Below are 21,323 nucleotides of genomic sequence, written 5' to 3' on the forward strand. Positions count from 1 at the left end.
AGATGGCCTCCTGGAGGCGGCGGTCAGGAAAAAACAGACGACGTGAGAGCATTTTAAGGATCATCGCTCCAGTCTACAGACAGATGGCGCCCACAACACATATTATACAGTCTGAGGAGACTCCCCCACATAGACAATAATTAGCATGAGACCTCATTGTTCAGATGGAGGAGAGGATTAGCGTCCCATGTTAACAGCAGCGTCCTTGAATCCCCCACCAGTTGGTAGTGATGTGCACAACTGGTGCTTGCTTTTGATCACCATGGTTTTCTAATTGATTATATTGCTAGTTTAAAAATGGTCGAATGTTATTGCTTGGGTTTGAGCGCCATATTGTTACTGTATTGGGATAAAAAAAACAACCTTCTCTTTGCAAATTAAATTTCAAAAGCACAAACCCATAAGTGGTGTAATAGCGTCAACGTGGAGACGTCCAGTACAGCGCTGGGCTATTTGGTATCGAGCTGATACTACTACATCTACTTCTTCTTGAAACCGTTCAAGATGATTTTGCCTTTAATCTGTTGATCATGATTATAATCCAAATAAAACACACACGCATGGTTAATTTGTTTCTTGATTACGAAATACTTTTTAGTATGTTATTTTATTATTTTTTGTGAACTTATTTTTTACTTTTATAATGTCATTACTTTATTTATAATCATTTAACTTATCTTGAAAATTTAACTCAAAGTTGAATAAGAATGCGTGTGTTTAAAAATTCAGTTTGTTCAAATTCAGTTTAAAAAAAATCTTTTTAATCATTTTCGAATGTTCAAAACTCACACCACACTTCTGGTTTTTGTAAGATCCGTGTCACGTGACTATTCACTTGAAACATGATTGGCTGCCTCTGAGACACATTTCATTCATTCGGTCTTAATTTGGATGTTGGCTAAGCTGACATCCATCATGGACAACACCTCTCACCCACTACATGACACTGTGGGTTCCCTTAGCAGCTCCTTCAGCAGCAGACTGTTACACCCACGGTGTAAGAAGGAGAGGTTCTGCAGGTCCTTCATACCGACCGCTGTCAGGCTCTACAACACCTGCACCACCTGAACCATGTTGTAGTGCTTTACTTTACTGTTCTCTTTACTTGTCTTGCTTGCTTGCTGCTGTAACAGGTAAATTTCCCCGCTGTGGGATAAATAAAGTACATACAACTACAACTACAATTTACCGTAAGTGCATATGTGAATTTTGAAACGTTGAATGTATTTGCAATCCATTTGTTTGTGCTGAATTTTTATAAACTGAATTTTAAAGCACGTGCATTTTGCAGACCATTTTTTTATTTTGTGAAATTTTCAGCACAAAATTTGGTCATAAAAAAACAAATTAACCTTCATGCAAAACATTCATGTCTGTGATGACAATCGTGATGATTGGGACACCGCATGATTTTTAGATATCAATACATAATTAACCTATTCATGTGCACTCATTTGACCCCACAACTATAGCCTCGCTTTTTGCTTTGCAGCCGGTGTGGAAGGCGTTCAAAGAACTTTGCACAATAATTAACACGCGTGATGACCGAGGACACGAACAACAAGAACAACAAAAAAACCCATGCAGATATTTCGAGATTTGGGTAAATAAACATAGAAAAGAGAACTGAAAAACAGTGTGATTTCGGTTAGCGTCTGCAACAGTTTGAGTGTTGAAAATTTACGGAAAAATTTTCTGTTGGTGTTCGGTTGGCGCACATGGCAAGACAGGAATGTGGTGTACGTGTGGCGTCTAACATGACTTTTTTTTCCAAAATAGCACCTGAAATGATTTCCTCCTTACTTGAAGTAATGGCAAATGCCAAAGGTTCATTTTACCTGACCTGTGTCCAGAAGATAAGTCGACTTCTCTGAGGGACTGTAGGTTGCTTTGATGACGCCCCATTCGTTGTTGGGGATATTCCCGCCACGTATCACGTGGGAGCCCATTCATGTGACGCGAGCTTGTGTTTGTAGCAACCAGCTGCAAAAGCCTCCAAGTGGGCCAAGTGCGGAGGCTTAGTTTGCATTCAGTGTTTGCCCATTTTATTATACTCACTGGGAGTCGATAAAAGCATCAAAACATTTGCAGCAAACTGTTTTATTGTCTTGCTTTTGCAGCATAGCCGTTGCTGTTATTGCCATTGAGTTTTTTTATGTTCATCGAAGTTGCTCGTGAAGAGGAGAAAAAGAAGAGACTAATTCACTTTTGTAAAAAAAACAAAAAAACAAAAAAAGTGCTTTCAAATGCTTCCTAGTCCCATTTGTTATAATTTTTTTATAAACTGAAACATTATTTCTGTACATGCGCTTTCTCCTTCTAAAGGAAAAGCTCTTATACTTTGTTGTAAAAGTCTGATTACCGTCTGTTGAGCTTGGATATCGAATCCTCCGTCCTGGCAGTCAAATTCATTCAGCAGAGCGTAAAAATATTTTTATTGCATTTGACTTGTTGCTGACTTGAGCTGTTTGTGTATTTCAATAAAGTTTAAAAATAAAACACTGCAGACCACCAATGGGTCATTTGGGAATAACCATGAGGCGTCCATCACATACAGTAAATGACTTGTATATTATACAGAAAACGCTAAACTTTAATTTGAATTTAGGGTGCTTAATTAACACTGATAATTATTATATTAAAAATAGCTCTGATAATGAAAAAAAAAACCCAATGAGGCGAGATCAGCCACCTGAAACGCCAGTGCCGCTGCATTTGAAAAGTGCTAAAGGTTTTTCAGAGAGGCGGCACACCGGCTGCTCTGAGCGTGTCCCCGAATTTAGTGCACCTCGCTGGGGCACAGCAGGTGGTTTCCTCCGCTCTATACTCTGCTTCTCCTGATAGTATTGATGTAGTAGTAGTAATGTCATGATACGGACAGACCAACAGGTACGCTTGGTCAAATCCAAATTTGTTCCAGTCCTTCTTACCTCCAGATGTGCACAAACTACACTTAAATGTAAATTTTAAAAAGTGGATATAAAAAAGTTAACGTTATCATATCGGTCTTGAGAAGCAGAAAGTTATTGACTGGAAAAAAAAGATATTGCACATCCCTAATTTTAATGTTAAAATCCAAAAAGAGCCCAGAATGAAAGCAAACTGAGTCTATGCAGCAGCTGCCGCACCCCTTTAGAAAGTGAAACTTAAGCTTGTGTGGCTGGAAAGTGAAAGTTAAGTTAAACTGTTTCTAACTATGCTGGTAGCGGGTCTGTTTGACATCTTCTCCCCTCAGTACTTTTCCGTGGGTCGTATGTGAATGTTGTGCAACTAAAGGTGTGAGAATCATATCGAACAGTAACCTCATCCATGTTAAACACAGGAAGTGAAGAAATGATCAGCAATTGCTGTGACAAGGAGAGCTGGGTTTACTCAGAATCAAAAAGTCCCAACACAATTTTGAGATATTTAAGAAAAAACTTTATTTGTGACTTATTAACAAAACACATTACCAGGTTGAACTCATTAGAAGCACTATTATCACCTCAACAATAAGCAGGTGTACAAAAGAAGTTTATGAACAGATCTGCACTGTCACAGTCGACTAGCATGTGCCACCCACTGCCACACCCAGTGACCGACAAACATTCACTATACACAAGCAGCGAATACATCGACTTTTTTTTTCGTACTTTTTATCTATTTTGATTTTTTTGGGTCTTTTTTTAATTTCTTTTTTTTACATTTTTGTCTCTATTAAGCAAGGAATAGATATTGGGTGTGTGTACATGAGTTCACAATAGTGTTTGTTTGTTCATTTCAAAGCTTAACACAAGTTTAAGGGTTGATTTTCTTATCTATGAAAATCAAATGTGTAAAAAAAAACAAAACAAAAAGGCATTTCATAGCGTAACACAAAAGCATGATGTATATATAGAAGATTGGATTTTACAGGAGTAAAAAAATGTGATACTCTTAGGATTTGCCACAAATTGCGGTACTGTTGGAGTTTCAGTGCGGATCGATGTGTAGCGCAGATTTGTGGTTTCAGTACACATTTACCGGTGAAATAAAACATATTTAGGTATATATAGTATTTATATAATATCTGTTTCCTTTGCTTTATAACATGCAAACAGCCACTTGGTGATCTGACAGCACAGGAGTACATCTGACGGACGGACAGACAGACGGGCAGGGTCAAGGACGTGTGAGCACGGTTGGAGTTGAGCACCGACAGAGACCGGAAAAAGGGTGGTTCTAAAATAAATTGAGGTGAGAAACTTCCAGTGCCAATGCCTGAACGCTCAAACGGGATTTCTCAAAAATTTGAGCAAAATAATGTTAGCAACGAGCCACTGTGGCTTCTTCACGGACTGCTTATTAAAAAACTAGGGATGTCCCGATCAGCATTTTTGGTCTCCGATCTGAACTTTGGCAATGTTATTATAAATTATGGAACTGAACATGTTTTTGTTGTGTTGTGATGGCAGAACACGAGTGGATCCGGACATTCACAAAAACCGCCAAACCCCACGAGCCACGATGGCGATAGGCTGGTCATCCCAAGCCTTAAATTTGACAACCTGTCCGGCACCTTTCGCACTCTTTTGGATATTTGTCTTTCTGCTCTGGCATAGCAGCCTTTTCTTCTGTGGCCTTGCTCACCTCTTCTGACTCGGTTTTATGTTTGGTCCTCAGATAACAGATTCAATTTGTGGTATTGAGTGCAGTCCTGCTAGTCCATCCCTTGAAATTGTCATTTTGCAGACATATTTTCCTTTTTCAATACAGACGTACCTCCACATGGCAACTACTAACACTACAGTTTACTTTCCGGCCTGCTGCAATAACAAAGCATCGGGTGGACGCATCTTCCGAGCTCCACTCAATAAAATAAGGCATGCGGGATCGGGACATCTCTAAAAGAAAACACCTCCTGCTTATTTGCAATAATGAAGCAAATGTAAATTTTGATTTATTTGCCTGTGTTTTGACCTCACTAATGATTGCACCATCTCGAACCATCGTTGGGAAAACGATAAATGCCTTTCATCAAACAGTGGAAAGCTGCAAACATTACTAAACTGCTGTGTTTCATCCCATTTGTTACCGTTTTACATGAATGTAGGTGAGCGTAGGGACATAGATCAACCGCTAAATTGAGAGCTTGGGCTTTTGGCTCAGCTCTCACCAGTCAATCTACATTCCTACCCTCACCGATGGTCATGAGCTTTGAGTAGTGACCGAAAGGACAAATTGGCAGGTACTAGTTGCCCAAATATGTTTTCCCATAGGGTGCCTGGGTTCTCCCTTAGAGATAAGGTGAGAAGCACGGTCGTCCGGGAAAAACTATAAGTAAAGAGGAGCCAGATGAGGTGGCTCGGGCATCTGGTTAGGATCCCTCCCGGACACCTCCTTGGGGAAGTGTTCAGGGCACGTCCGACCGGTAGGAGGCCTCGGGGAAGACCCAGGACACGTTGGAGAGACTGTCTCTCAACTGGCCTGGGAATGCCTCGGGATCCCCGGTAGGAGCTGGACAAAGTAGCCAGGGAGATGGGAGTCTGGTGTTCCCTGCTTAGGTTGCTGCACCCGCGACCCAACCTCAGAGAAAGATGGATGGATTATTATATTGTTATATTTTTTCCTGCAATCAAGTGCGTCAAACGAAAAGCCTCAGATTGGCCGAACAGCCACACAAAGCGCCTATTAACATTAAGCAAACGTCGCAAAGGTGTGTATGTTTGATGAGTGTGTCGTCTGTTTATGAATATGCAAAGACATGACAGTGACAGTCCATGTAAGGGGAGTGACTTCCCAGGACAGATGGTATTCCCGACTGTCGATTTGGGTGGATGGGACTAGGAGAGGGCAGACAAGCAGCGGGCACGCACGTCCTACAAGCACTGAAGCAGTTGAGGCGGTGGCAATGGGCTTGAAGAACATCTACTTAAACATTCAAAGACAGAAGTAGAGGGATCAGGCTTGAACAAGCAACGTTCCCACTATACAGCCGTATAATGCACTCTCATCAGCAAGAACGCCATTGTCCATCAGTCTTGGAGCGTATGCGGGGGAAAGTAGCGTCCCATGTTTGTGTAAGTTGGAGAGTCGGTGTTTGTTTCTCGATTGGGGGGATGCTGGTGCACAGCTGGATTGAGACCCCAGGAGAGCTTTGCCGTAGTCCAAGAAAAGAGGCAAATGGTCAGGTGGCGGTTGCATCAGCTGCACACACTGAATGCTCCCGAGTTACACTGCATCACTAGAGTACAAGCGGCAACAAGAAAATAGTTAAGCGAACAATAAAGCCGGTGCAAATGACACCAAGTCACACAATTGTACTCACTAATATTAAATTGTGTTTCTCCTTTTTTTTAAACCATTTACATTATATCTCTAAAGGACTACAGCGGATATTTCGAATGTTTCTCAACCGTTTCTACAAACGACTAGTACTTTTTGTGTATATCCGTTTTCCTAAGACCATGAAGTTGTCATTCAAGACTGAGCATGTACAGACTGCATTTGTTTCGACGTAACATACACCCACCTTGAGCTAAATGGCAGCTTGCCCATGTACAATGGTGTACTTTAAAATGGACAAGCGTGTTGCAGAGGACGGAATTAGAAAAATACAAAAACTTATATTTAACGTCATGGTTTCATCCTTTGCAGGTCGATAACGACTCTTATCGTCAACCAATGTCTACTGTAACTAGTAAACAGATTTCATATTTATTTATCATCTTCATGCTAAACCTAGCTGCAGCCATGGAATGTCCCTTAAAAGAAAACTGCACTTTTTAAAAAAATTTTGCCCATCATCCACAATCCTTATGTCAAACAAGAACACGTCTTTTCCTTTTCTTTGCGTTCTAGATATATACTGTATCTATAAAGCCCTCTAAAAAAATATCCACAAACCGTAGGAGCTTACACCATCTGGTCCAGCTGGCCTGGGGCGTCTTTTCCAGTTGATTTTGGGTAAGTGGAAAAAAGTTTCTACCACTGCAGGGTTTGTCATCACTAACAATTCTTCCTTGGCTGTGATACAGTCTCTTGGAGCAGTGTCCTCCTCGCCAGACACACGAAGCCTTTCCATCGATGGTAACACTGTGTAGCACTCAGTGCAGCAAAAACACTCAATTTCTGCCGAGCATGACTGTGCCAAGTCATGCCGGTCCTGACTCTCTTGGCCCCCATCTGCTCCGAGATGTCACCCTTTCTTTTTGCCCACTCAGCTTCTAAAAGCTGCAGCTCGTGATAAGGAAAATGATAAGGCTCTGGATCCTCATTTTTCCTAAAGTAGTCGTCGGTGGTGTTACTCATAAAGTCTGCCATGATTAGCAGTAGCCAACACAGAATGCGCTCTCTATGCTGTTTCGGAGGGAAGTAACATTAGTTGCTATCCGTGAAATCGATGAGGTCGGTAATGCTAAAAATGACCAAAATACTAATAAGTATTCCATTTTATCCTGCTGTGGCATGGTCACAGCATGGATATAAGACGTTGTTGGAGGTTTTTGGATGCTTTTTTTTAATTACCCGCATTGTTAGTGGAAAAACTGCCAGCACGAGGCGGCTATCTACCGTAGATTGCACAATAACGTGAAAGACGTGTTCTTGTCTCACATAGGGATTGGAGATGACAGGCAAAATAAATTTCTGTGACTAAGTATATAGTACAATCAAATCTTGCAGTTTTCTAACAAGCTGCGACGCCACAAATTGAACCTGGGAACAAACCTTCGCATAGTTGGTGCAACCCAGTGTAGATCCTTAACCCCTGCAATGTGCCGTTACACTGAAGGAGAGCTGAACGGTCGTCTCGCTTGTCTCAGCCACCTTGTTCTCTTAAGGTGCTAATCTCATGGTCCACATGTTGTTTCTTGTTTTTTTCATTGTTTTTTTTTTACAAAACACCACATTTGCTGAATTTCACTGATGCCTACATATTCCTGAAAACAACAAAAAAAAGTCACATTTTTCAGTTTGGCTGAAAGTGTGGTGCATAATTGCCGAGATGCCAACGCAGGCATCGTTTGCTGGCAATCGTCAAATACAAATTGCTCTTTTCTACGTTCTTTTTTTTTTTGGCGTTTTGGTTTTCATTATACAAAGTTGGGCGGGGGGAAGAAATTTGCGGGGTGTATACTAAGCCCATAAAATGCCTTTAAAATGTACATTTGAATAGAATGAACTTCTACTGGTTAAAGTTGAAGGCCAAATGAGCCGTAAAGAGAAAAGCGTTTGTTTAGCAGGTTTGCTTGCTGCAGAGAGCCAAGCTGGGCCGGATGCCTGATTGGCAACAGCACAGTGTAAATATGGCATTTAATGCATATGGTGCAAAGACGATACTGATTTGGCTTTTTTTTCTGGCTCTGTAATCAGGATGGCATCTTGATATTAGCTTGAAATCACCCCTCTTTCACTCTTCCGCTCCATCATCTTTTCCTTTATCCTTCTTTTCCTTCTTATCCTTCTTCTTCTTTTTCTTCTTCTTAGCGTCGTCCTTCTTGCCAAAGCTTATGAAGTCACCTTTATCGTCAACAGGGCCGGGATCATGGCGGATGGAAATGATGGCAGGGGATCCGGGGATGATGAAGGCTTCGGGAGGAATCTCTCCGGGCTTCAGCGCCTGCGGCGGGCCATAGCTTTGTCCGGCGCCGTATCGGAAGTGCCAGCTGTTGCTGTTGACACCGGCGCCTACTGGGGGTGACAGTTCTCCACCACCCTCTCCATCTATCAATGAAAAGACACATCTCATGTCACATCAAATCAATCATGACCACATTGCTTCCATACAGTAATGGTGTATAATTTGACCATAAAGTATCAGCTTTAAAATCATTTGGATGGTAGTAGAGCGGCACTACTTTAGTGCGGTAAGACTGCGTACTGTTGTTTCTTAGTATGTAACCTTCCATGTGGCCCTCCATTTTTCCTTCTATGTATTTTTCATTTTTCTTTCACTGATGCAGAAACATGGATCTGAACCTAAATGGGCAATGATCAGTTGCTACCAAATACAGCGGTACCTCACAATTTGGACAGAAGGGCATTGAACCGATCACAGCTGGATTCTTCAGTCTTAGAAGACGTTTCACCTCTCATTCTGCGGACAGCCGTAGTCTGTTGTTTGTTTGTTTGTCGGATTCATTGGATTTACATGATTTCTTATGGGAAAAATTGATTCGGTTAGAGTCGGATCTTCTGGAACGGGTTAATGACGCTAGCTGTACATATACAGTATTTAAAGACACATATTTCTTTTATTATTACTTATTAGTCTCAGCTAGGGATGGGTCCCTTTCACATTTGAACCAATACGGCACTGATACCTGGTACTCAATGGTACCAGTTTTGATGGTTTGGTGTGGTTAAAGTCTGTTTGGTTGTTTCTACATACCGGGATGGGTCCTGATGTCATGTATTAAAAGTATTTTCTTCCAGAACATTGATATTTACTAAACAGGTAGGTTTTATTGTACCCATATACTTTAAAAACATGATTTGTCTCCTTGTTGGTGTCAACATTGCCCGGACCCTCTAGTTTCGTCTTCTTCTCTTGTGAACTGAATGTTACTAGGAGCGGCGCCATGACACTCCACGGAGATTGGCGTTTTGATAGCGAAACATGGTACTGTTTGATTTTACGTGAATCTGTGCCCGGTAGGGTTGGGCATCGTTTGAATTTGAATGGTTCCGATTCCTCGTTTCGATTCCGGTTCCAAACAATTCTCGATTCCGATGTTGCTGTAAGCTACTTTGAATGCCACCTTTATTTTGTTAACACAAGTAAACAGGGGAGCGCTCTTATTATGAAGGCTGGAGTCAAAGTAAAAACCTTTTAACGATCCCGGGAAAATCTGAATGTTAGTCCTGGTTCCCACTGATGCTCGAGACCGATGCTCGAGGCCGATGCTCGGTGCTGGTGTTGTTTGTTGGGGTAGCAGCACCTGGGACGTAAAGAGGATGGACAAACTGATTCGGAAAGCCAAAAGAGTTATTGGCACTCAGTTGGAGGAGTTTGTAACAGTGGGGGCAGCGGAGCTTATTCTCCAACAAACTCCTCCAGTTCCCTTCCCACAGTAAACGCTACAGGACTTCATTTATTCCACACGCCATCCAGCTCTACAATACCTCACCTGCCGGTAAAACATAATTCACAACAATATTGCGCTGTACTGTCTGCCCTCCCTTGTATAAAGTTTACATTTAATTTGTATTTACCTTATTTCTACACACTATTTTAAAACCTTATCTTATATTCTTTTTATTTTATGATATTTTATTCATATCACATTGCATTTTTGTAAAACTGTTTTTCTTTTTCTTCTGCAATTGAGCTACTGTAACCAAACAATTTCCCTTGTGGATCAATAAAGTCTGTCTAAGTCTAAGTCTAAGTCTAAGAGTATGGACAAATGTGGTCTCTGAACATTTAAATCTTGGGATCTGTTGCTTGGAATTTGGTGTCTGACGATTGGAGCAATCTAATCTTGCTCTGAACAAGTAAAATCGCCAAAATAGATAAGAAATTGCCAGAGGGGGAGGGATCCATATGTAGAAATAGTATTATGTACAGCCAACATAAGATGGTAAGGTGAAAAGGTTACAGATGCGCCGATGAAATAGTAAAGGGAATGTTAGATGAGATCCAGAGAGATGTCGACAGCGAGAGGCACAGCAGTAAGGAAGATGGGGGCGGGGGGCGGTGCTTTGCAGACACCGTGCTCTCAGGCCCACACCAGTTCTCTCTGCGCTGACCTACTTTCAGGCGGGATTTTATTTAGATCAAACAGACCCTTGCCAAAAGATTCTTTTTGATTTTTCTTTGTAGGCTATTTATGACATTACTGGAATGCTGAAATGGTTTCAAGCGCTGTCCCTCTGGGACGTACGTACGCTGTTACACACGGTCTGGTACAAAGTGCAGCCCCCGCCCCATTTTTAACGAGTTCATCAAGTCAATTACATGCATGGACATGTACCAGCGGCCACAACAATAGACAGCACGGCAGTCAAAACATTCGTACAAAAATCATCCTAACAATGCAGGACGCCAATTTCAAGTCAAACATGTTGTTAGGCTTGATATTTATGATGAAATCGTAAGTTGGTGACAGGCGCATAAGAACACATATTGTAGCTTCGGCATCATCAAAAAGTAGTACATGACATGATTAGGACCAGGAAAAAAAACAAAAGAATATGCTGGAATAATGTGAAAATATATTGAAGATAATCTTGTATTTTTACATGTTTTCCGCAATCTGCTAAAAAAAAAAGGGCACGCAAGTTAATTACCCCATGTAAATGAGCTTGTTTAATGATGCATCAGTGTCAGATTAGATGATTTTATCTCACCATTAGTCGAGTAAATCCCGTAATACAGTAATGCTGGTCTGTTTTTGAGGATTATGATATTTGATGGTATGTATTTAATCCCACTATAAATCCATGGAAAGGGCTCTAGCATTTGAAACAGGCCTTGTTTAGCTGCTGTCAGTGGTCAGGGAGGAGGACGAGGACTTGACTCGTCTCATGAAGAGTAAGTTAAATATTCTGCAGACTCTGCTTTTTTTCTTTTTTTACAAGAACATTTTTCAAGCGACTTACAGTTGAAGTCCATATTCTACAAACCAGGCTTTACTTTTTGTAAAAACATTCAGTGTTTCCCACAGGACTGCAACCTATTTGTGGTGGTTTGAGTATAACTTGCACAATTGTGTATGTGCATGGATTTTTTTTTAAAGACTTAAAAAAACACAGTGGAACTTTGGTTATCTTACACCTCCTTTCTTTAGCTCTTCTTTTCCTGCTATCACATTGCTATCAGAGAAGTAGTCAAGGATCACACAATTTGAAAGGTTGTATTCAAAAAATAAGAGCGACATATTTGGTTACAGCGCTGGGCAGACTGGTGGGTGTACAGGACATACTGTATAAAGCCGTTGCCACGCCCCTCTCGAAAGTGAAAGCTAAGCTTGTACATTCCAGTTTGAGCCGGTTTGAGCCAGGCATTCTGGAATGAACTAATGACGCTAACAGAGGTTCCACTGTACATATAATTCATGTGATATTATTAGCTAATAGTCTCCACATCAGCTTTTTGCCTTATGTTCTATTTTTCAATTTTTGCCATTTTTAAAAGTTGATTTTATTTATTTCTTTTGAAAAATATATTAATTCATAAATTGTTGTGTGGGTGATACAGTCTATTATTAGGTAAATAATCTACACATTTAACTCATTCAATCCCAGACATTTTTCCAAACTTCAACCCCTTCAGTAGCGGCCATTTTAGACGATTTTGACTAATCTTTCAAAGCACACAGAATATTGTGTTCTATGGCTGTATAAACATGGAACCACCCAAACAAAAGATTATACTCATTAATCAGCAGTAGAACATAGGTAAGTTTCAGGAAAATATCAGTTCCTGACTAAAAATGGAGAAAACCAGCTTTTTGTGAAAAGATACATTTCAAGCATAACTTTCACTTTGACAGACATATTTTTTGCTTTTGTGAAGGCCCAAATATCTAAACAACTATACTAACATAAACCACAAACAAAAAAGTGGTTGCTGTACATCAAAATAAGAATTTATTTGCAAATATAACAACATGATCTATTTACAGTTTTCACGTTTGGACATAAACTGTGTGTGTGCACACGTTAAAGTTTCCCTACAATGCGGAACCTTCTGCACGCTACACTCCTCCATGTTCTTGCACGTCCTCCTAGCTGTCGAGTGTGTAAATACAGGCAAATGATCCATGCCGAGCTCTTATCAAATGCACTTCTTATCAAACGTTTTTATGGTTTGCAACTGCTTGAAAAGTGGCTTTTTTAAGTCTGCAGGTGCGTCATCACCTCTTTTTGCCTCACGCGCAAAGAAAGTGTAAAAGAGGTATAAATACGTCTTGGTATAAATACGTCTTTGGGAGCGAGCGTTCGGGTTTAAAAACATGTATAAACTCATCTTTGGTATTGAATGAGTTTAGCAAATGTTACATATTTTTGGCCCAGGTTAAGCATTTTCAGTCATAAAATGTCTAAATACAAATAAATATACAAACATACAAATATAAGGCACTCAGAAAACGCATTTCAAAGACGTTGCGATGATATGTAGGATTCTACACTGGCCACTAGGTGTCAGTAATGTTACACTGACGAGCAATAGCCACTGCAGCAAGTACTGTACAGAAGCCAAAAGTAAAAAGTAAAAGGATGTCAATTCAATTGTGATCCATCTTCTATGCCGCTTATCCTCACTCGGTTTGCGGATATGCTGGAGCCTATCCCAGTTGACTTTGGACGAGAGGCGAGGACTGGTCAGGGCACATATAGACAAACAATCATTCGCACTCAACCTAACATCCATCCATTTTCCATGGCGCTTACCCTAATTAGGGTCGCGGGGGTATGCTGGAGCCTATCCCAGCTGACTTCAGTACATCCTGGTTGACAGCCAATGGCAGGGCACATATAACTCACATTCATACCTATGGACAATTAATCTAACATGCATGTTTTTGGAATGTGGAGTACCCGGAGAAAACCCACGCACGCACGGGAAGAACATGCAAACTCCACACAGAGCGGAGATTTAAACCCAGGTCTACCCAATCTCCTGACTGTGTGGCCTGTGTGACTATGTGCTAACCACTCAGCAACCGGCCGACTCAACCTGTTTTTTTGGAATGCGGAGGGAAACCGCAGTACCCGGAGAAAACCCTCCCAGAGATGCCCAACGGAGATTCAAACCCAAAGCTTCCCGATCTCCTGACTGTGCGGCCAACATGCTAATCACTAGGCCACCCTGCGGCCCTGTGTGAGTCTATATTTTGTCTTATTTACTGTTATTATGTCTACTATATTGGGAAATAGGAATGCAAAGGTGACTATGGGGTGTTATTTCATGTCTAGAGGGCTCTAGAAACCATATTTAGAAGGAGGTAAACAGGTTTTCAATGCTCTAACTACAAAAATATACTAATTAGAAATCGAGAATGCTATTTCATGGAAATTCACTTATCACGGTTGACTCCGCAACCGATTAGCCGCGATAAACGTGCGATGACTGTACTGTAATTCTTTCACTGCAGGTTGTTTTGGTGCAGGAATTTGACCAGCTGAGACAAAATGTCAGTGAAATGCTGATTTTAATGACGTGAATATTGTCAGAGTTCAGATTGCAAATATTACTGTGTGCGTAGAAGCTGGTGAAACTGGGTATTTGTGATTCAGCCCCATACTAGCCTACAGTATATTTCACAGTGGAGTCGCTGCAGCTAAGCCGGGCTGTATGGCTGCTTGAGGTGGTTGCCATGACACCTGATGTAGATAAGCGGTTGTGTGAAGCCTCGCACTGTAACCCGCATTTAAAACGGGAGCGACGCTATTTTCCTCCCCCAGTCCACCGCACCTTTCCGATGGTTTGGAGCTCAAAGCTTTCGTTCTTTCCACCTGTCCTTGTCACCGCTCCATCCTCCATCCTTTCCGTCCCTAATTCTCCCATTCAGAGATAGGAGCGGTTGCCATGGGAACTGCCTTCGCCCACTCCCTGCTGATGGAGGGTGCGGCTGCTGCAGCAATCGCTCAGTTAGACAGTGTTGCCAGGCAACAAGTCACATGGTGTTCCCTAGCAACAACACCACTGCAGGAACTTGCCAATCCTCTTAACCTTTCTCCCTCTCCATCCCCCCACCCGCCCCCTCACACCTCACTCCCCCCGTCCCCGCATCCCCCCTCTTTTGTACCTCGACTTTGCTCTTCCTCTTCCTAAATGACTTCCAGTGTTCAGTGTCTTTTTTCATCGCAGTCTCATATGACTGATAATAGCTTCTGTCACCTTCTGTCTTCCTCTTTTGGGCCACTTACATGAACACCATTTTGAGGGTGCGGCAATTAAAATTCATCACCACCTCGTCGGACAAATTCATCAGCATAACAATCTGCTGCAGACTTCTCTCTAAAAAAGCCAGCCTGGTTACAGTACATGCCTCTGCAACGATGCACACCTAACATGCACCCGTGCACTCCCGTTACACAAATGCACGCTTCTTGAAGACAATATTTGAGGATTTGCGTGGCCAAGGAGGCAGATTTCCATCTGCTCCAACAACTGCCACAGATTGTGCATCTAACACGCCATTGCAGGAGGAAATGATACACATAAATATGCCTCATAGTGCCAGACAGCAGCACATACACTCCTGATCAAAATTGAAAAATTGCAACAAAGCACATTTTGCACTGTTGGATCTCAAAGTAGAGCTTCCAAATGCAAAAAGAAAGTGAGACATTTTTTTAAATTGCAAACAAGCATTAAAGTCAAATAGGCTGTTCATCAGCTGATCAAAAGTTTAAGACCATACTTAAAAAATACACACAAAGCTCTCCTAAAATAGAAATAAAATGTTCAAAAAAGGAGTCATGAGTAGTTGCGTCATTCCTGTTAATCAGCTAAAAATGGGTTTGGGCATGTGTGATGGCAGTGTTTCCAGGAGGCTAGTGGGAATGTTGCTCCAGGTGGTGAAGATGACTTCACGGAGGGCATCCACTGTCTGGAACTGATGTCCATTTTTGTAAAATTCCCTTGCAATCCATCCCCGAATGTTCCCAATTGGATTTAGATCAGGAGAACACGCAGGATGCTCCAAAAGAGTGAGATTATTCCTCTGGAAGACGTCCTTTGTGAGTCCTCAGTGCAGCGTTGTCGTGTTGAAAAAGCCAGTCATTGCCACACAGACGAGGGCCTTCAGTCATGAGGGATGCCCCTGAAACATCTCCACATAGCCGGCTGCCGTTTGACGCCCCTGAACAACCTGAAGCTCCATTGTTCCACTGAAGGATCATGATGGAAAACATCTCATTTGGCATCTCCTTGTCATGCCAGTAACGTTGGAAGCCATCAGGACCATTAAGGTTCCATTTTTTCTCATTAGAGAATAAAACTTTCTTCCACCTTTCAATGTCCCATGTTTGGTGCTCTCCTGCAAATTCCAAACGCCCAGTTTTGTGCCCCTGAAGGAGATGAGGCCTTTGTAGTCTTCTCTGGCAGATGGCGTCTGATGGCTATTGGACTGCACTCTGCACCTTCATTTGGGCCGAGGATGGTCCCCTGTCTCGACTGAGAGCCAATGAGATCCTCCGGCTCACGGCCAGGGGCATTTTTTTGGGTCTACCACTTGACTTTTTTGTTCCATGAGCCTCAGGATGTTTGAAGAAGTTTTGAATGATCGTCTTACTGTGTCCAACCTCAGCAGCAATGGCGCGCTACAAGAGGCCTTGCTCATGCAGCTCAACAATCCCGCCGCCATCAGCTGATGAACAGCCTTTTTGCATTTTGAAGCTCTGCTTAGAACCTTCGTAAGATCCAACAGTGCAAAATGTACATTCTTGCCCTTTTTCAACGGGTCTTAAAAACTTGATCGGGAGTGTATTTCACCACTGACTCACTGAGAGAGTGACTGTGATGAAATGTCTCATCCTGGAGTCTGGACCTGTGCTCTAATTCCTAATGTCAGACAGGAAATCAATGAAGAGTGCACCAAAATCTTCTTTTCCACCAACAAAAGCTATTTCTCAGTCATTAACGCCGAGCCAGTGTGTGTGTGAATCATGAAGCGGCGGTCATGTTTGGGGTCAGCACTATTTACATTGCTTGTGTTGTGCTGCAGATGTTCAACCTCACCGCCCATGCAGTCTAAATCATTCCCTGCCTGGATTTAAAAAACAAAAAATTAACAAAAACATCTGTTTTCGTTCTCAAGTCTCTGTGCAGCGGTTGTGTATCTCTGTTCCGGTGCTCGTCCCTCTGGATTTTCGGTGCTCAGGTCAACTTCGAGTGCAGCTGAATGCCAAATGTAATACAATGTCCTTAATCAGGGGCTTTTTTTTTAATTCTCACCATTTTACCATATTTTCCAGACATAAAAAAATGGGTCATCGTTTTTTTGTGTGAGTACTATGAGTACTAAGTATAGTAGAACCTTGGATCGCGCCATTAATCCATTCCAGAATGCTCCTACTCTAACTGAAACTTACTCAGTTGTTCCCATAAGAAATCATGCAAATCCAATGAATCCGTTCCAGAAAGCTAAAAATGTTAACACAACACACATCTTTATAGTTTTACAATTTTGGTTTTACATGCACAATACTTCGAATAGCGTATAAATGAGGAATGACCTTCATTGAAGACGTGATTGTTGACAAAGACAGTGTGGTGCCAGCGAGATCAACACGGACACCACCTTCTTGTTTTGCTATGAATTCAATAGTGGTTCTCTGTGCTACAAAAATATCAAAAACATAGTTGGACGCACATAGTGTATCAATAACACAACAAATTCCGTGTCGTATTGTATGCTAACTATATTAGCAAGCTAATCGGCCGCTAACAAGGACATTTTGTGCTAAAAATACATTTAGAACACAGCTGAACTCACGCAGTGTATTAATAACATGACAAGATGTGCTATATTCGTCGCTAACTGGAAAATGTACCCAAACCGAAGCAAAAATTTGGCATAAATTTTCCACGTTAATCGAAAAACATCACGTTAAAAGAAAAACACAGGAACCAAGGTTCCACTGTATTAGCAAGCTAATAGCCCGCAAACAAGGCTGTTTTGTGATAAAAACACATCAAGAACATACAGTAGTTGGACTACGCCTTGTATTAATAACACGACGAGACGCGCATTATACTGTACGCTAACCGGAAAATGTACGCAAACTGAGGCAAAATGTATGCATACATTTTCAATGTTAACCGAGAGACGCGCTAACTGGGGCGTACACTAACCGAGGTTCCACTGTACTTCTGTAATACAGTAAATCCAATATGTTGCGATATGTATGAAAGTAACTTAATTGGGGGAAGTCCTTTGAACTATTACTACAACGGTACAGTACTTAATAATGCTAATACTTAATAATACATCCATGTTATTACTGGGGAATGCATCAGAAATACGCTCATCATTATTAACTCATTCAATCCCAATAACGTATTTATACGACTTTCATGTTTTTTTGCGCAAGAGGCAAAAAGAGGTGATGATGCAACTTTCCACTCATGCGTCAACACTTCAGAGCAGTTTTAAGCCATAAGAAAGACCACAAGGTGGCACAAGTGCATTTGATAAGAGCTTGGCAGGAATCACGTTAACGAAAAAATCACACGTGACAGGAAGGAGGAAGTGAGAGAGCGTGGAGGAGTCTAGCGTGCACACGTGCGCACACATAGTTCAGTTCCAAATGTGAAAATGTGTAAATAGTTTATGGTGTTATATTTGTCAATTAATTACTATTTTTGTGTAAAACAAGCCGTTTTGTTGTGTTGTTTATGTTGTGGTATAGTTGTCTAGATATCTTGAAGTGTCACAAAAGCAAAAAATACTTGTGTCAAAGTGAAAGTTCTGCTTGAAATGTATTCTCCCTTCTCTAGTTGAGCTGATATTTTCCTGAAACTTACCTATGTTCTACTGCTCATTACTAAAGAACAGAAAAAGGTAAAAAAGAAGCTTTTTTCCTGACGAAAGATGTGAGTCTAATCTTTCTTTTGGTAGGTTCCATGTTTCTATAGCCATAGAATACAATATTCTGTGTGCCTTGAAAGATCAGTCAAAATGGTCTAAAATGGCCGCTACTGAAGGGGTTGTCTTTTGAAAAATGCCTGAGACTGAATGAGTTATTTAGCTTTTAGCTACATTGTCACTCACCAGCAGCACTGGACACGGTGGGCCAGTTCTGGACCAGCATGCCTTGGGCGCCCTGCATCACAGAAGCCTCCTCCATGTGGACCGAACTGAAAAGCACAACACATCAAGTGACAGACATCCAAATAAATATTTCTGCATTATGCTGAGATTTAAGTTGCAAAGTGCAAAGTTGTACCAAAAATGCTGCTTTTATAAAGACAATCATGCACATAAGTACTGCAACATGTGACTGACAGGTGCGTCCTACTAAATTGCTTCTTCCTAAATAACAGACTGGGTAGGATAGTGGTTCCTCATTTAGAGGTGAAAACAACGTGAAAATGTCCTATTGATGGTCATCATCATGAGCATTCATAACATGAATCACTGCAGCATTGAATTTATATGTGAATGTTTCACGGCACCTCTGTTGCCATAATTAGCGTGACTGATGAATATCATGCTCTGACAACCGAAAAGCCCAAATGCCTTCATATGGTGTCACATGTGCAAGCGGCCGGGACACACTGGGACAGGAATAAATGACATACTGGCGATGCCACAGCCTACGGCCGTCTTTGCATGCTTGTGTTTTCCTTTCTTTTTCTTTAAGTGAGCTCTCACGGAGTATTGTTCCACTAATGCACGAAGATACCAGCGAAAGCTTTCTAGTAGCTAAACACCTGAATGCTTTTAGGTACATTACCGTGTCCATGTAAGCTTTTAGGTACTTTAGTATCTTCATGTTTTTGCCAGGGAATTCGCTCTAAGCAAGGAAGTGTTGAAAAGATGCCACCTGTAAGCAATCATTAACTTGCATGGTGCACTTTTGCATGTCTATCAATAAGGTAACCCTAACCCTTGGGTCAGGATCCACCTTTGTAATGGTAATGGTTTCATTGATTTGAACATGCATACAGGGCACATTGGAATGCATCGCATTTTACAATTCACAGATCCGCATGTCCAAAAGGGGTAGGAAGAAGCAAAGCTTATTTAATCCTACCCCTCCATCCGTTTTACATCAGTTGCAATGTGTTTGTTCACTTCCTGTATTCCAAATGCACTCTCTTCTGGTTAACACATCGGAAAACGATAAGGTGATGTAATAATGTGGTAAAATAGTAGTCAAATTTCTTGTCCCGTAACTACTTCATATGACAATCATAATAAATATAGGTTTTGCCTGTGTGGACTGCATTTAGAGGTGAAAACAACATGAAAACTATATTGCTGTCTGTGGGTGAAAAATGGATGGAAAATCAACCGGAACCATTGCACAAATAGTAGTTATAGCAAGTGCAACCATTTGGAATGTCTTGAAGAAGAAGGGAAACACTGGTGTGCAAAGTAACAGACGTCAAACAGGTACACCAGGGGTGTCCAAACTTTTTCCAGCAATATTTTGCCAACCAAAACATGTATATATGCAAAGAAGTTTTGTCCCTATTATGTCACTAGTATTGGTAAAACAGATAATATTGTTCAGCTGTATGCAGCTTAAAAAATACAGCGTTTAATTGGTTCCAGACCCGACTATGATACAGGACTCAATGTTAATAAATGGAATATTTTCATAGCACATAGACAACCTGTCTAAATGTGGTCTTAACATTATTAGAGCCTTGTAAACATGAAATAACAGCCCTACATTGAGCAACTCTTCTGCTGCAGGGACTCTAGACGGCCGCTAGCTAGCGAGCTAGTGAGCTAACCAGTTAGCCTCGAATTGATCTCTTCAAAACTTGAGAAGGCAAAAACATACCACTTCCACACGGAATGGGAGGGGAGCTTTTTATCACTTCATGCAGTGTTAAGGTAACGTCTAGGCCACAATAGCAAATTTTGCTGGGCGATAATTGTGCTACAAATTATTGTCGATCATCGATGTTATCGGCAACATTTAGGAGACAATGAATTACTGTCCATTAATTACTGTCGTGAGTGTGATTCACATTTGAACCACTAGGTGGTACTCAAGTATAGTGCATTTGTGTGATCCACATTAGCTTGAGTTGCCTGTATGTATGTTGTTGGCTGAGTTGCAAGCTGTTGACGGTAGAAGACGTTGTTCTTAATGTTTCACGAAAACATCACAATTGTTCTATGGCATAAAATTGATGCCATAAAACCGTATCAAATGGTTGCATTTCTTTTGCAATGTAGCGAGCGACACTGTCTGAGCGCGCGCACCATTTTGTTTGTACTTATTTTGCTGACCAAACGCCTCAGTAAGCGTTGGCTGTCAGGACGAAGGCTCCGCTCCCCGAGGCACCTCCATCGGTAGTTTTTCCCCCCAGTTAATAAAACTGACTGTGTCGGTCGTGGCCGTTCATGCGCTCACCTTGTTCATTCTGTTTAAAACAGAAATATGACCACACTGGGGCTATTGCGCTAGCTTTAGAAACCATCGTTTCTGTGCCTTCATTCATGTTACCAGACGCTTTCTCGCAGGACTAATTTGCTGCTAGGTTGCTGTTAGCACTCTGTATCCACTCACTCCTAGCCCCGCCTCCGCAAAGAGGCTGAATGAGAGGAGAATTCACTCTCTCCGTTCATTCCATTATAGAAGCGCTGAGTGAATCCTCTTTTCATCGACGAGACGTGCAGATGAAACACACACGCATACATGCACGTCATTATCGAGGGCGGCATAAT

The 21,323-nt window shown here is 41.5% G+C and overlaps 1 protein-coding gene across 1 annotated transcript in view; it reads right to left on the reverse strand.

Annotated features, from left to right (window-relative positions):
- Positions 1-3,397: 3,397 nt before the first annotated feature.
- The window catches only part of LOC129169085 (protocadherin alpha-C2-like), a 28,180-nt gene continuing 10,254 nt past the window's right edge, over positions 3,398-21,323 (reverse strand). Inside the window, exons 3-4 of the mRNA XM_054755098.1 lie at positions 18,687-18,772; positions 3,398-8,682 (exon numbers count right to left, since the gene is read on the reverse strand). Coding sequence (XP_054611073.1) covers positions 8,369-8,682; positions 18,687-18,772 — 400 coding nt within the window. The 3' untranslated portion in view covers positions 3,398-8,368. The remainder of the gene's footprint in view (positions 8,683-18,686; positions 18,773-21,323) is intronic.

This window comes from Dunckerocampus dactyliophorus, chromosome 16, assembly GCF_027744805.1.
Source record: "Dunckerocampus dactyliophorus isolate RoL2022-P2 chromosome 16, RoL_Ddac_1.1, whole genome shotgun sequence".
NCBI lineage: Eukaryota > Metazoa > Chordata > Actinopteri > Syngnathiformes > Syngnathidae > Dunckerocampus > Dunckerocampus dactyliophorus.